Genomic DNA, 13,087 nt, shown 5'->3' on the forward strand with positions numbered 1-13,087 from the left:
GTTCTCCTTTGTATGAACCTTCATTATAGTGATGTCTCCATCATTCACCCAATCCCTTATCCGGTGGTATCGTACATCAATGTGTTTGGACCTTCCATGGAACACTTGATTCTTCACTAAACATATAGCACTTTGACTGTCACTTTGAATCACCACCAAGTCTTGAGCTATCCCAAATTCCTTTGCCAATCTCTTCAGCCATACCGCTTCTTTTGAAGCTTCCGTTAAAGCCATATACTCCGCTTCCGTAGTAGACAAGGCACTAACCGATTGTAACACCGCTCTCCAACTAATCGATCCTCCACCACAAGTGAAGACATATCCTGTGGTGGATCTCCTCTTGTCTAGATCTCCTGCATAATCAGAATCTACATACCCCGACACACATGCCTTTCCTTGTTGTTTTTCAAACAATATCCCAAGCCTTTTGGTGCCCTTCAAGTACCTGAGAATCCATTTTGCTGCTGTCCAATGTTGTCTTCCAGGATTCGCCATATACCTTGACACCACACTAACGGCTTGGGCTAAGTCGGGGCGTGTGCACACCATTGCATACATGAGACACCCTACCAAGCTTGCATATGGAACTTTACTCATTTCCTCCTTCTCCACATTCGTAGAAGGACATTCCTTAGCACTTAACTTAAAGTGCTCCGCCAAAGGAGTAGACACCGGTTTGCAATCCATCATATTAAACCTTTCAAGTACCTTGGAAATGTACTTGCTTTGTGACAGCCACAACTTGCCTTCATTTCTGTCTCTCCTTATCTCCATTCCTAGGATCTTTTGTGCAGCACCAAGATCCTTCATGTCAAACTCCCTTCCAAGCAATGTCTTCAAATTCTTGATTTTTGACATGTCTTTACATGCAATTAGCATGTCATCAACATAAAGAAGCAAAAGGATGATATTACCATCCTTGAATGCATGAGAGTAAACACAACAATCAGATTCACATCTTCTATACCCAATCTTCATCATGTAAGAATCAAAGCATTTATTCCACTGTCTTGGAGATTGCTTCAGCCCATATAAAGACTTCTTCAACCTACAAACCAGATTTTCCTTCCCTGCTTCAATGAACCCTTGAGGTTGGCTCATGTAGATGTCTTCCTCCAATTCACCATGAAGGAAAGCAGTCTTCACATCCATTTGCTCCACCTCCATGTCCTCTTGTGCTACTATGGAGAGTAGTAGTCGTATAGAAGTATGTTTCACCATTGGAGAGAAGATTTCATCATAATCAACTCCCTCCTTTTGCAAGAATCCTTTTTCCACCAACCGAGCTTTGAATAAGGTGGCACCTTTCTCATGCATTTCTTCTTTCTTCCTAAACACCCATTTGCAGCCAATAACCTTGCGACCTTTGGGTTTAGGAACTAACTCCCAAACTGAGTTTTGGTGTAGAGATTCCATCTCTTGCATCATAGCTTCCATCCAACTTTCCCGTTCCTTGTTCTCAACAGCCTCTTGGAACGTTGTTGGTTCTTCTTCACTAGCATTTAGGGCATAGTGAACTGCATCCTTTTCCCATCCAAACCTTTGAGGTGGTTTGATGGTTCTCTTAGGCCTGGACCGAGCTATAGATGATGGCTCCACCTGTTCTTGAGCCTCTTCTTCTTCTTGAGTGTGTTGTTGATGCTGCCCAGCTTCTTCCTCTTCAATGTCAGACTCCACCTCCTCCTGAACGTCTTCAGTTGGCTGTTTCCGTGAAGTCTTTCTTGACACCTTCTTGAGTGGAACTTCAATGGTTGTTTCTTTCTCAACAACATCCTCCTTTGCCTCTGAATTCTTGACTTTGTTCATAGGTATGGTCTTCTCATCAAACACAACATTTCTGCTGAGTATCTTCTTGTGGTTCACTGGATCCCACAGCTTGTAGCCCTTCACACCACTCTCAAATCCAATGAAAATACATTCAAGACACTTTGGCTTCAACTTGGATCTTTCATCACTAGGAATAAGTGCATATGCACTGCACCCAAACACCTTAAGATTCGAATAATCGATTGACTTATTAGACCATACCTCCTCTGCACATTTGAACTCAAGATTTCTTGAAGGCGATCGGTTAACCAAATAGGCAGCGTGGTTAACTGTTTCTGCCCAAAAAGATTCGGGCAACCCTACATGAATTCTCATACATCTCTCACGCTCCATGAGAGTTCGGTTCATCCTCTCCACAGCTCCATTTTGTTGGGGTGTCTTCTTCACGGTAAAGTGCCTTTTAATGCCTTCATTTTTGCAAAACTCAAGGAACTTGCTGTCCTTATATTCACCACCATTGTCACTCTTTAGGATCTTGATCTTTCTTCCGGTTAGGTTCTCTACTTCCGCCTTCCACTCTTTGAATTTGGTGAAGACATCAGATTTCTCCTTCATGAAGTAGACCCAAACCTTCCTTGAAAAATCATCCAAGAAAGTCACGAAATAGCGAGCTCCACCCTTCGATTTAACCGGTGATGGCCCCCATACATCCGTGTGAATATAATCTAGCACACCTGTGCTTTCTTCCTCTTTGTTTCGCTGCTTGAAAGCTATCTTTGATTGCTTTCCCATGGTACAAAATCTGCAGAACTCCAGCTTGCAACTTTGAACACCTTTCAACAACTTTCTGTTGTGTAGTTCCTGCATGCCCCTCTCACTCATGTGCCCTAGCCTCAAATGCCAAAGCTGAGTTTCATCTTCCGAGTCCTTGCTTGTAGATACAACTGCTCCACCTATGATTGTTGTACCACACAACCTATATAGACAGTTAGGTTGAATCTCTCCCTTCATAATCACAAGTGAACCTTTTGAGACTATGAGTTTCCCTCCATTTGCTTTGAATGAGTAACCATTCTTATCAAGAGTTCCAAGGGAAATGAGATTCTTACGCAACTTTGGAATGTGCCTCACCATTCCAAGTGTCCTAACAGCCCCATCATGCATCTTCACCTTGATTGTACCGGTGCCTTTGACTCTACACATTGAGCCATCCCCCATCATCACTTCACTGCTATCTTCTTTCTCATACGTGTCAAACCACTCCTTGTTTGAGCACATATGATATGAGCATCCGGAATCCAAAATCTAATCGGAAGAGGAACACCTTGAAGAATTAGCCAATGCATTTGTTTTAACATTGCTATTAACACACAAAAGCTCACCATCACTTTCTGTGACATCCTCAGCTGTGTTTGCTGCATTCTTCCCTTTGTTCTTCTTCTCCTTCCATATGGGGCAATTCTTTTTCCAATGCTCCTTTGACCCACACTCGAAACAACCTTCCTTTGCCTTGGATTTGGACCTTCCTCTATTGCCTTTCTTGCCTTCACGCCTCTTTGAACGACCTCTCTCTCCGGTCTTTGCAACTAGACCTTCACCTTGAGAGTTTTCTCCCGAACGTTGAGTCATCCTATGGTGTGTCATGATGTCTTGCACCACAGGCTCAAAATCAAGAGTAACCTTTCCGAACATAAGAGTGGTTCGAAAGTGTTTATAGGACGAAGGTAAGGATGTCAACAACATAAGAGCCTTATCCTCCGGACTATAATTCACATCCATTCTCTGCAAGTCAGCAACACATCTATTGAAACTACTTAGATGTTCCATTAGATTTCCTCCCTCCTCCATCTTAAGATTCAGGAGCTCTTCCTTGAGGAAGAGTTTGTTGGACAACGATTTTCCTGCAAACATCTCTTCGAGCTTCTCCCATGTTTGCTTCGCTGTATCCTTTATCACGTTGATGAGCACCTCATCGGAGAGATAGTTTTCGATGGCTCCTCTGGCTAACTCGTCAAGAACTCCCCACTCATCATCCGTCATGCTTGCTGGCTTCTTCTCCTTGCCAACCAACACAACATGGAGCTGTTGTTGTGTAAGAGCTGACTTCATCCTTCGTTGCCAAAGAGTGAAGTTCTCCTTCCCTGTGAAAGGCTTTAACTCCACCTTCATGCTTGCTGCCTGTGGTTGCTTCAGATGCTGTGAACTGCTACCACTCTCAGCTTCCATGTCACTTGCCATCTTTAACACACTAGCACTCCAAGAGAAGAACTAGCTCCAGCTGCCAAACACAGCTCTGATACCACTTGTTGTGAATTAATGACTAACTCACTGCCCTTAAAGATCTTGTTGTTGATGGACTTTAGACAAAGAACTCAATTATGGATGAGTCTTACACACACACACAGAAATTAACCAAGCACAAATGACACAAGTGTTTATAGAGGTTCAGCAAATTGCCTACATCCTCTTTGGTGATCACCTTGAGAAATTTCACTAATGAAGATAGGTTACAACTTTGGTTTACAAAGGAAACCCCCTTAGAACACTACCCTCACAATCTGTTTCTCTCACACCCTTGCTCAACACCTTGATACACTTGGAGAACTCTCCTGCTCTCACCTTGGCTATCTTGACAAAACTGAAAACTCTAACTCTCTCAACTCAGAAATTCCAGCTTCTACCACTTACTATTATTCAACTTGTTTTCTCCTCTTGTGTTATCTTACTTCACCCCATTTCCTACACAAGCCAATGGACAAGAGATAAGATATCAGCTTGTCCTCCACGTTCCTTCCTTTAGTCACCACTTAGACTAAATGTCAGATCAAGTAGGTAAATAGAATCCCACTCAGCCACCTCCATTAATCCAGAAAATGGAGAGAAGATTATTCAAAATAAGATAACCAATTATCCATGAGTGCTCTCCCAACTATCCAGCAGGTAGTCAACCTTCTCCCTAACTCAGAAGTGACCCACTAAGCCTCTGAAATCTTGTGGAAAGCGATAGCCATCGAAAACACAGTTGAAAACACGTAAGGAAACGTCACAGCACGACTGGGACGACCGGTCGCCAGAGGTTTTCTCTCCAGACTTTGAATCTGCTTCTAAACGACCGGTCGTAAAAGCCATGCGACCGGTCGCTTGTGCTTCCTGCGACCGGTCGCAAAGAACTAGCGACCGGTCGCTCGTTGATATTGCTCCAGACTTCGAATCTGCTTCAAAACGACCGGTCGCAAATGTCCTGCGACCGGTCGCTTTTAGACAGATTCAAAATCATCCTTTCAGCGCCAAAACACACTTGTATCCTTAGGTGAGCCATTTTTCCAACAATGGCCCACCAAGATAACCCTATCCTCTGGTGGGAGAGACTCCATGAATTCAATCAACGGCTCAACATAGTCCGCGAAGCAATGGACTTGATTTATCTGTTTTGGGTTGTCTCCAGATGCTGCTAGGTCTAGAGTTGTAACATGGTGACCTGCAGAGATGAGCAGAGCTGACAACTTGTACCAACACCATGCCCCGTGGCCAGCTCCATGAACTAGCACAAAATGCTTCTTTTGGGCATCTGGGTTTGGAGATCGAGAACACATTCTTAGTGAGCAAAGAGGGACTAAAAATTCTAAGGTTTTTGGTCTATTTTCTTGGCCTGCATATGCTTAATCTAGATGAAAATTCTAAGGTTGTTGGCAATCTGAAAAGTCAGTGAATAATTGTCAAAATATATCTAGAGGTATGCGCGTGCGTGTGCAGTAGTTTTTCCTCCCTGAGTGGCAAAGTCGTAATTCTCCAAGTCCATTTTGAATCTTCTCTGAAAACAAAAGGGACAAGTTCTTTGATTTTGATTGATTTTATCTTTCACAAAAGTTAAGACACAAAGTCAAGATTATCTATTTTTGATTGATTTGTCAGGGACAGGATCAAGTCCATTTTATATTGCTCAAGATAAACGCTATCCATACAAAATGCGGTGAGGCTGCCAGATTGTCCATAACAGAAGAAATGGACAAGATAGCAGCAACAAAGAATACTTTGACTTTTCAGCATTTAAATTGCCATTAATGTTAACCCATAGACTGTATAAACTTCGTTTGTGTTCGTTCATTCGTTGGATGAATATTTATTTTTAATATTCGAGTAGAATTCTTCTATCTCATAATATGACGGAGTGTTTCTATACTAGCAATAAGATTTTTTGTTGTAGTTGTGTGGCTCGATATAAGTATGGATGTGGAAGTGACTATGGTCTCATATCAGAGAAGTACGTACGATAATCTACATCTTAAAAGTAGGTGATCTGTTATTAATGACATTAAATTTTTTTATTTAAAACATCACACTTAGAGATCTGTTGAGCCTTATGATCTACGGAGTTAAGTTTGTCATATAGATTACATTTTATTTTCTAAAAATTTATTCATATATGGTTGCATTTTTTATGAATGTCTAACTCTCAGCAAACTCCTTGAGGTAGGAGAACAGCTCAAGCGGTCTAGAGAACATCACCATGTGATCAGAACCATTGATCAATTTGACTTCATTCGGCGGATTCTTATTGATCATCAACACTCGCCATTTCTCAGTTATTATATGGTCTTGGTCGCACCCAATGAAAACTCTACGAACCGATCCATATTTCTCATTAGTGAGTTTTATATCATCACTAAAGAGAGGAGAGAATCTCACCAACGACAATGCTAGTGTTAAATCCTGCTCGTTGATACATCACCCAACCAAGAAAGAAAAGAGAGAGATGAACAATATTAGCTAAATGGACACGTGCATAAAATCAATTTTTACTTTTCCTTGTTTTGTAAAGACATACCTCTGGTGGTGAGAGTTGGTACAATGACAACGACAGTAACTTTGGCCCAAAAAGTGCGGCCGTAGGAGGATTGTTGGGTCCCCGATCATATCTAAACTGGCTGTCCATCAAATCCACACTGTTTACAATCTGTATAAATTTTTAAAGACATAGTTGTTAATATTCATCATATATATATATATATATATATATATATAGAAATTATTTTATGTAAAAGTCAGAAGATTATGTATCAATTGGTCGATACATTTGGACTTTAATATTAAAGGATTATATCGTGTTTGTATCATCATGTCATGTCATTTCGTGTTATTAGCTAGTCATCCCTATACAATGAGAACTCGAAATTTAAAACTAAATTCCCTTCAGAAAATCAAACTTACTATTTATGCATTACACATAACAAAATCCCCTTATAGTTTTAATTATCGTTCATATATATATTACTTTTAAAAACATAAAAGGTAACGATACGTTTACTTTTTTGAACAGTACTATAAAAATGGGTTTGTAGTGTCAAAATTTACAACCGACAAATGGTGAGGCTCCGAATTTATTTATATATATATATTTGTAAAATAATTTACAAAGGAAAGGACTATCAAAATCTAACATTTAAAAAAATAATTTAAATTAACATATTTTGGAAAAGTGTGTGATGTTGTGATCTGTGAGTCTGTCGAACTCATTACCTGAGATGACAGATTTAAGTAGTTGAGAGCAGGACCAGGCATAAAAGCGGTGGCAAATACTGCAATATAAATCTTCTCAGGGAATTGCTCCATGGCAATGGATAAGGCGGCCCCACCCATGCTGTGGCCCACAAGGATGACCCTCTCCTTTGGCGGGAGAGACTTCATGAATCTCATCAATGGCTCAACGTAATCCGAGAGAGAATGAAGTTGTTGAACTTGCTTTGGGTTGACCCCAGATGCTGCTAGGTCTAGAGCTGTAACATTATGACCAATTGAGGCCAGTAGAGTTGACACCTTGTACCAGCACCATGCCCCATGACCAGCTCCATGAACCAGCACAAAATGCTTCTGGTTTGCATCTGGGTTTGGAGATGGGGTGCAGATTCTGGTCAAGCTAAGAAATAAAAGGAAAGACACCAAATGCTTCACTCTCATATTCTCCATGTTTCGTACAAACCTCGCTCTCTTTTCTTGGCATGTACTATAATGCATTTGGTCTAGTCTATAAGAAAATATGGTGAATGTTTTCTATATTGATCACTTTCTACAAAGATTACATATATATAACAAAGCTTAAGGAATACAACAAGGAAAGAAATCTCCAGATCCTATGTCTAAGGTAATTACACAAAAGGAAAAGAATTGCTGTCCAATTAAGACAGCTATACAACGTTAACTTCCATCTAAAGTCTTCCTTCTATTAAGCCTTGATTTCTAAGACTCCTCCTCAAGTTGGAGTGTGTATGTCTAAAAGATTCAACTTGCTTTTCAATCATAGGAAAGTTTCCTTGCCCAATGCTTTTGTAAAAATAGCTCCGATTTGATCTCTAGAAGGAAGGAATCACTACAAGAAAAACAGGTATTAGTGGCCACCCACTTGGTCACAGAAACTTCCCTTTTGGGTCACTGAATGTAATCAGTGTCCAAATATTGGTGGTCACTGGGTGGTCACTAGAAGCTCGTCACAAATTGTCACACTCCGGGACCGGCTCCGCCGTAGCACAATATTGTCCGCTTTGAGCCCCCCTCTCTGCCCTCACGGTTTTGTTCTTGAGAGCTCACGAGCAACTTCCCAATAGGTCACCCATCCTGGGATTGCTCTAGCCCCCAACTCGCTTAACTTCGGAGTTACCAAAAGGCCTCGTGCCAGATAGATGCGGGCATGTACATATAAGGCACATCAACCCCCTCTCCGTTGGTCGATGTAGGATCTTACAATCCACCCCCCTTAGTGGCTCGACATCCTTGTCGGCACACTCGCACCACACGGCAGAGTGGCTCTGATACCAAATTGTCACATCCCGGGACCGGCTCCGCTATAGCACGATATTGTCCGCTCAGGGCCCCCCTCTCTGCCCTCACGGTTTTGTTTTTGGGAGCTCACGAGCAACTTCCCAGTGGATCACCCATCCTGGGATTGCTCTAGCCCCCAACTCGCTTAACTTCGGAGTTCCCAAAAGGTCTCGTGCCAGATGGATGCGGGCATGTACATATAAGGCACATCAATCCCCTCTTCGTTGGTCGATGTGGGATCTTACACAAATTCTATTTAGTGGCCAATGTCAACTATTGGTCACTACAACACAAAGAATAAGTTGCTATCCCTGTCTGGTCACTAATAAAAACACTATTAGGGACCACAACTTTGGTCACTAAAGGGCTTACAATTTGGTCACCAAAACATGCATTTTGATCACTGAAACTGGGTCACGTGCCCACATTCAGGGGCGGAGCCACATGCAGGCCTGCTATGGCCATGGCCCCCCCAAACTCCATGAAAACCCCATTATTTCTTAAGCATCAACTACAATATTAGTTGAAATATAACTCTGTAATCTTGCATTTATAATACTGGCCCCCTACAGATTAGCTTCTAGCTCCGCCACTGCCCACATTAGTGACCTACTTGCTTGGTCACTAATGTATTTCAAAAAATTGGTAACTAATTAGATTTACCTCTCCATGTTCTTTATTTATTATATTACAATATGAAATCACAATTAATTTCTTTTAAACAGTACTGTAGATAAAATTTATAGCATCAAATAATTCATTGCATTCAAAAGCAATCCATATATCTAACATTCTTCCAACAAATTCACAAGTTGTCTCAAAAACAAAATGCTACATAGTTAAGTTCAACTTAAATGTCAAGTGATTCCCAAAAACAAATAACATAAGATTCATCACTAGTAGATTGTCTTCTGCCCTTTATCCATCAGACCTGCATCAAACAAGGAATAATGTCATTTCTTACTTGGGATGCACTAAACCGGGAATTAACTAAATGCAAGAATAATTAAACTCAAGAGCTAGCTAGGGCATCTCTAATCTCTAATTAATTAGTTGCTTAAAGTTTATCTAAATATGCTCAGTCAGGTTTATATAATGCCTTGGACAAAACTGTCTGACCAGGGAAGAGAGGACTGACAGAGAAAAATATCAATTACCAAAACTTTTCTCAAAATGGAATCAGTAAATGAATAAGGCATGAGCATAATGCCAAGAAGAGGAACTAGATAGTGTCTCACCTTCCACTCCTCTTTTTGCCATAATTGAACTAGATAGTTCCAATCATCCTCTCCCACTGTTTGAGGTCGATGCTCAAGTGCCTTCTCCTCATATCCATATGCTAGAAATTTCTGATGCAAACAAAATTGGTAAGGCAATACAGGTCATGGTTTCCAAGTTTCCACACCAGGGCAAACCAAAGGCTAATAACTAAGAACAATTTTAGAGCCTGCCCCAAGAAGCAAACTAATTAAGTTTGAAATGGCTGTTAATCTGTCAATACTAATCAGTAACCACTAATAGAGTCCCTAATAGCATTTCATATTACAATCAAATAGAACACAACATAATAGGAATAAGAGTAAAGAAAAAGCAAGAATGAAGATGAAAACCAATTAGGAATCAAACAGCCAGAGATCGAAGATTTCTTACCAGGGAAGCAGAGTGTGTTTTGAATGCTCCGTATCTCTGGTTTTGTATTTTGGATCATTGATTGTTATATTTTGTGTTATGAAAACAGTCAAGTTGTGGGATGGCCACCTATTAGTGCTGCAACGTTGAATAGCTTGGTTAACCAAGCAAAGACTGCAAAGGTTGAAGATGACAAGGAAGATGGGGAAAAATCTAAAGGACACTTCTAAGAAGAAGATGAACATTGGTAATAAGACAACTGCTAAAGAGAATTGGCGTCTTGGATTTGTGAAGGTGAACATGGATGGAATTCCTATAGGGAGGTAAGTGGATATGAATGCTCACTCTTGCTATGAAATTTTGCCATACACAGCTAGCTTAAGCTGAGGAAAGTGGATTTGTGAAGTTGTGTATGATATTAATTCCTAATCTCAGCTAGCTTAAGCTTGTCTCATCTCACTCACTAGAACCATCTTTGCTACTTACTTGTATGGATCAATCCAACAATTATCATCCTTGACAGCTCGTTCCCATTTCCTTTTGAACACCTTGATTTCGTTGTACGATTCTCTCCTCACCTACACACAATTACACAACAAACAATTTTAATCCAAGTAAAATCCTAATAAACTGAAGAAAAAAAATTACATGTCAAGACTTACATCAATTCTGTGGTCCTTTCCACTAGATTTTGATGATGATTCCTACAAAATACCAATAACACATTAACTAGTCAGCCTCAAACAGACTGGAAATTTGCACCAAAAAGACAGCAAACATTTTCTCACCTCATTTTCATCTGAGCCTCCCAATGTAGGGCGACCATAATGGATTATGTACTCAGCATCCACAACACCAACATTTTTAGTTCGATCACCCTATTTAAACACCAAAACCAGAAAGGCCTCTTTAGGAAGCATTAAGGAAATCCTTAGAAAAGAAAGCATAAAAAAAATGACATAACAAGTAAATTGAGAAGCTTGCCTGTGCACAATAGCCAAGCTGCATATCCACCCCATGCATGAATCAAGTCATTCTGCAAACACAATTAACACCATTTCAATGTAATTTAGATTTGTTGTTTCTGTGATCCTATACATGAAATGAAAGGGAGAGTGAATGTGTGTTTATGAATCAAGCTTGATTTACAGAGTATTAGGTATATCTTCTAACAACTTAAAAAATTTCTGATAAATGACAACTTAACACCATACACCTGACTAAAATATGAGCCTCATATTAGTTCAGCTAATTTGTTGTGCTTTCTGCTCTAAGGCCAATAGAAAAGCTATCTTGAAGTTCCAGGAGAAATAACACACCCGGATCATATGCCATACACAGCGCCAGGCAGCTCTCGAGAAAACAGGAGCCATCACTTCTATCCAGTAAACATACAAGAGTAATGCAATAATATTTTCATCCAGTAAACCCAAAACACAAAATATACCAAAAACAAAATCATAGTTAGGAAAATTGATATCACAGTGGAACTCAAAATCACAGTGAAAAGAGAATTAGGGAATTAGGGAATTAGAGAATAGAGAATAGAGAATCAGAATCAGAGTCACAATCGCACTCAAATCAAACTCAAATGAAATCAAAACTTACATTGAAACCAAAGAGAAATAGAAAGCTCACATGATATTGGGAGAAAACCTAGAAATCAAAACCACAGAGATGAAAAGGACGACGAAGAGGACGCTGGCTCGATGAAGAAGATGGTCTCGCTCGCGCTGGTCTCTCGCTCTTGTCTCGCTCGCTCTGAGCTCGCGTTGGTCTCGTTCGGATTTCGCTCTTGTCTCGTTTCGTCTTTTTTGTTTTCCTTTTGATGCGGTACGCGAGCGTGTTACCAAAAAAAATAAAAATAAAAAAGTTTAAAATTGAGTTGGGTTAATGACCTAAATGGTCCGCAAACTATTGCCCAAGTATCATTTTGGTCCGCCAACTAAAATTCTCAATTCAAACGTCCTTAAACTTTTCATAATGTACCAATATGGTCCATCCGTTACAGATTCCGTGACTTCTGATCACACGATGGCCACGTGACTGAGTTTTTGAAGGGTATATACGACTTTTTGCGAAGCTAACACAAAACTCCTGGGTTATTGATTTCAATGGTCCCCAAACTATTGCTCCAGTATCATTTTGGTCCCCAAAACTCCCATTTTCTTCTTCTTCCTCCTCCCTCCCAACTGCCACTAAATTGTTGCAAGATTCATTGTTAGCAATTCAGCAAGTTTCAATCTTTATGTCGGCCATGGATGATGGCATTCCAAGCTTCACAAACATACACGAATCACATAAAATCCTTGGGCGGAAGCCGTAAAAGAATGTCGAACACAAGCTCCGGTGGAATGTATGGGGTGGTTGTTGAAAGCTTGGGTTTAGGGTTAGAATTTGGGGCCATTTCAATTTGTGCATCAATGGATTCAACACTCAACATACTCTCAGAGTCAACAGAAAAATCTAATTTCTTAACAGCTCTCCACCTATAACAAGAACCCTAACAATCAAATTCAATTTATTTTATTTATAAATAAAGAAGAAAAGAAATTAAGCACAATAACAAATTGGTACATTATGAAACTTTTAAGGACATTTGAATTGAAAATTTTAGTTGGTGGACCAAAATGATACTGGGGCAATAGTTTGGGGACCATTTAGGTCATTAACCCTTTTACAAGATGATACTCACCTAAAAATACGATTTTGTCCCTCGATTTCATGGAATAATAAACAGACTTTGACGGATGGACCATATTGGTACATTATGAAAAGTTTAAGGACGTTTCAATTGAAAATTTTAGTTTGTGGACCAAAATGATACTAGGGCAATAGTTTGGGGACCATTTAGGTCATTAATCCAAAAGAGTTAATT

At 40.1% G+C, this 13,087-nt stretch overlaps 2 protein-coding genes across 14 annotated transcripts; both read right to left on the reverse strand.

The window, feature by feature from the left end:
- Window positions 1-6,043: 6,043 nt before the first annotated feature.
- On the reverse strand, window positions 6,044-7,842 carry LOC148293337 (methyl jasmonate esterase 1-like). Its single transcript, XM_088244786.1, has 3 exons — window positions 7,285-7,842; window positions 6,593-6,721; window positions 6,044-6,477 (listed from the first exon to the last, which is right to left on the reverse strand). The coding sequence occupies exons 1-3, from the start codon at window positions 7,777-7,779 to the stop codon at window positions 6,214-6,216; spliced, it is 888 nt and encodes a 295-aa protein (XP_088100912.1). The 5' UTR covers window positions 7,780-7,842; the 3' UTR covers window positions 6,044-6,213.
- Window positions 7,843-9,310: 1,468 nt separating this feature from the next.
- LOC110752932 (uncharacterized) lies at window positions 9,311-12,050 on the reverse strand. 13 transcript variants are annotated; one of them, XM_021953701.2, is made up of 8 exons: window positions 11,529-12,047; window positions 11,194-11,245; window positions 10,998-11,087; window positions 10,872-10,913; window positions 10,696-10,787; window positions 10,231-10,347; window positions 9,819-9,929; window positions 9,311-9,511 (listed from the first exon to the last, which is right to left on the reverse strand). In XM_021953701.2, coding segments are annotated over exons 2-7 (381 nt in total). In that variant the 5' UTR covers window positions 11,233-11,245; window positions 11,529-12,047; the 3' UTR covers window positions 9,311-9,511; window positions 9,819-9,928. The 13 variants fall into 13 exon arrangements, 8 of the variants coding, with proteins under 8 accessions (XP_021809393.1, XP_021809389.1, XP_021809390.1 ...); XM_021953697.2 differs by having other exon boundaries at window positions 9,819-10,347; window positions 11,529-11,584; window positions 11,848-12,046; XM_021953698.2 differs by having other exon boundaries at window positions 9,819-10,347; window positions 11,529-11,587; window positions 11,848-12,046.
- Between the last annotated feature and the right edge of the window lie 1,037 nt (window positions 12,051-13,087).

Source organism: Prunus avium, chromosome 7 (assembly GCF_965620075.1).
Source record: "Prunus avium chromosome 7, drPruAviu1.hap1.1, whole genome shotgun sequence".
NCBI lineage: Eukaryota > Viridiplantae > Streptophyta > Magnoliopsida > Rosales > Rosaceae > Prunus > Prunus avium.

Excerpts from the sequence above, each read along its gene's own strand:
- LOC148293337 (XM_088244786.1), bottom strand. The coding sequence starts at position 7,779 with ATGCATTATAGTACATGCCAAGAAAAGAGAGCGAGGTTTGTACGAAAC. Across the intron at positions 6,722-7,284 it reads ACTTAAATCTGTCATCTCAG|ATTGTAAACAGTGTGGATTT; the intron begins GTAATGAGTTCG and ends AAATTTATACAG. Across the intron at positions 6,478-6,592 it reads ACCAACTCTCACCACCAGAG|GATTTAACACTAGCATTGTC; the intron begins GTATGTCTTTAC and ends ATCAACGAGCAG.
- LOC110752932 (XM_021953699.2), bottom strand. The coding sequence starts at position 11,232 with ATGCATGGGGTGGATATGCAGCTTGGCTATTGTGCACAG. Across the intron at positions 10,914-10,997 it reads GAGGCTCAGATGAAAATGAG|GAATCATCATCAAAATCTAG; the intron begins GTGAGAAAATGT and ends GGTATTTTGTAG. Across the intron at positions 10,788-10,871 it reads GAAAGGACCACAGAATTGAT|GTGAGGAGAGAATCGTACAA; the intron begins GTAAGTCTTGAC and ends AATTGTGTGTAG.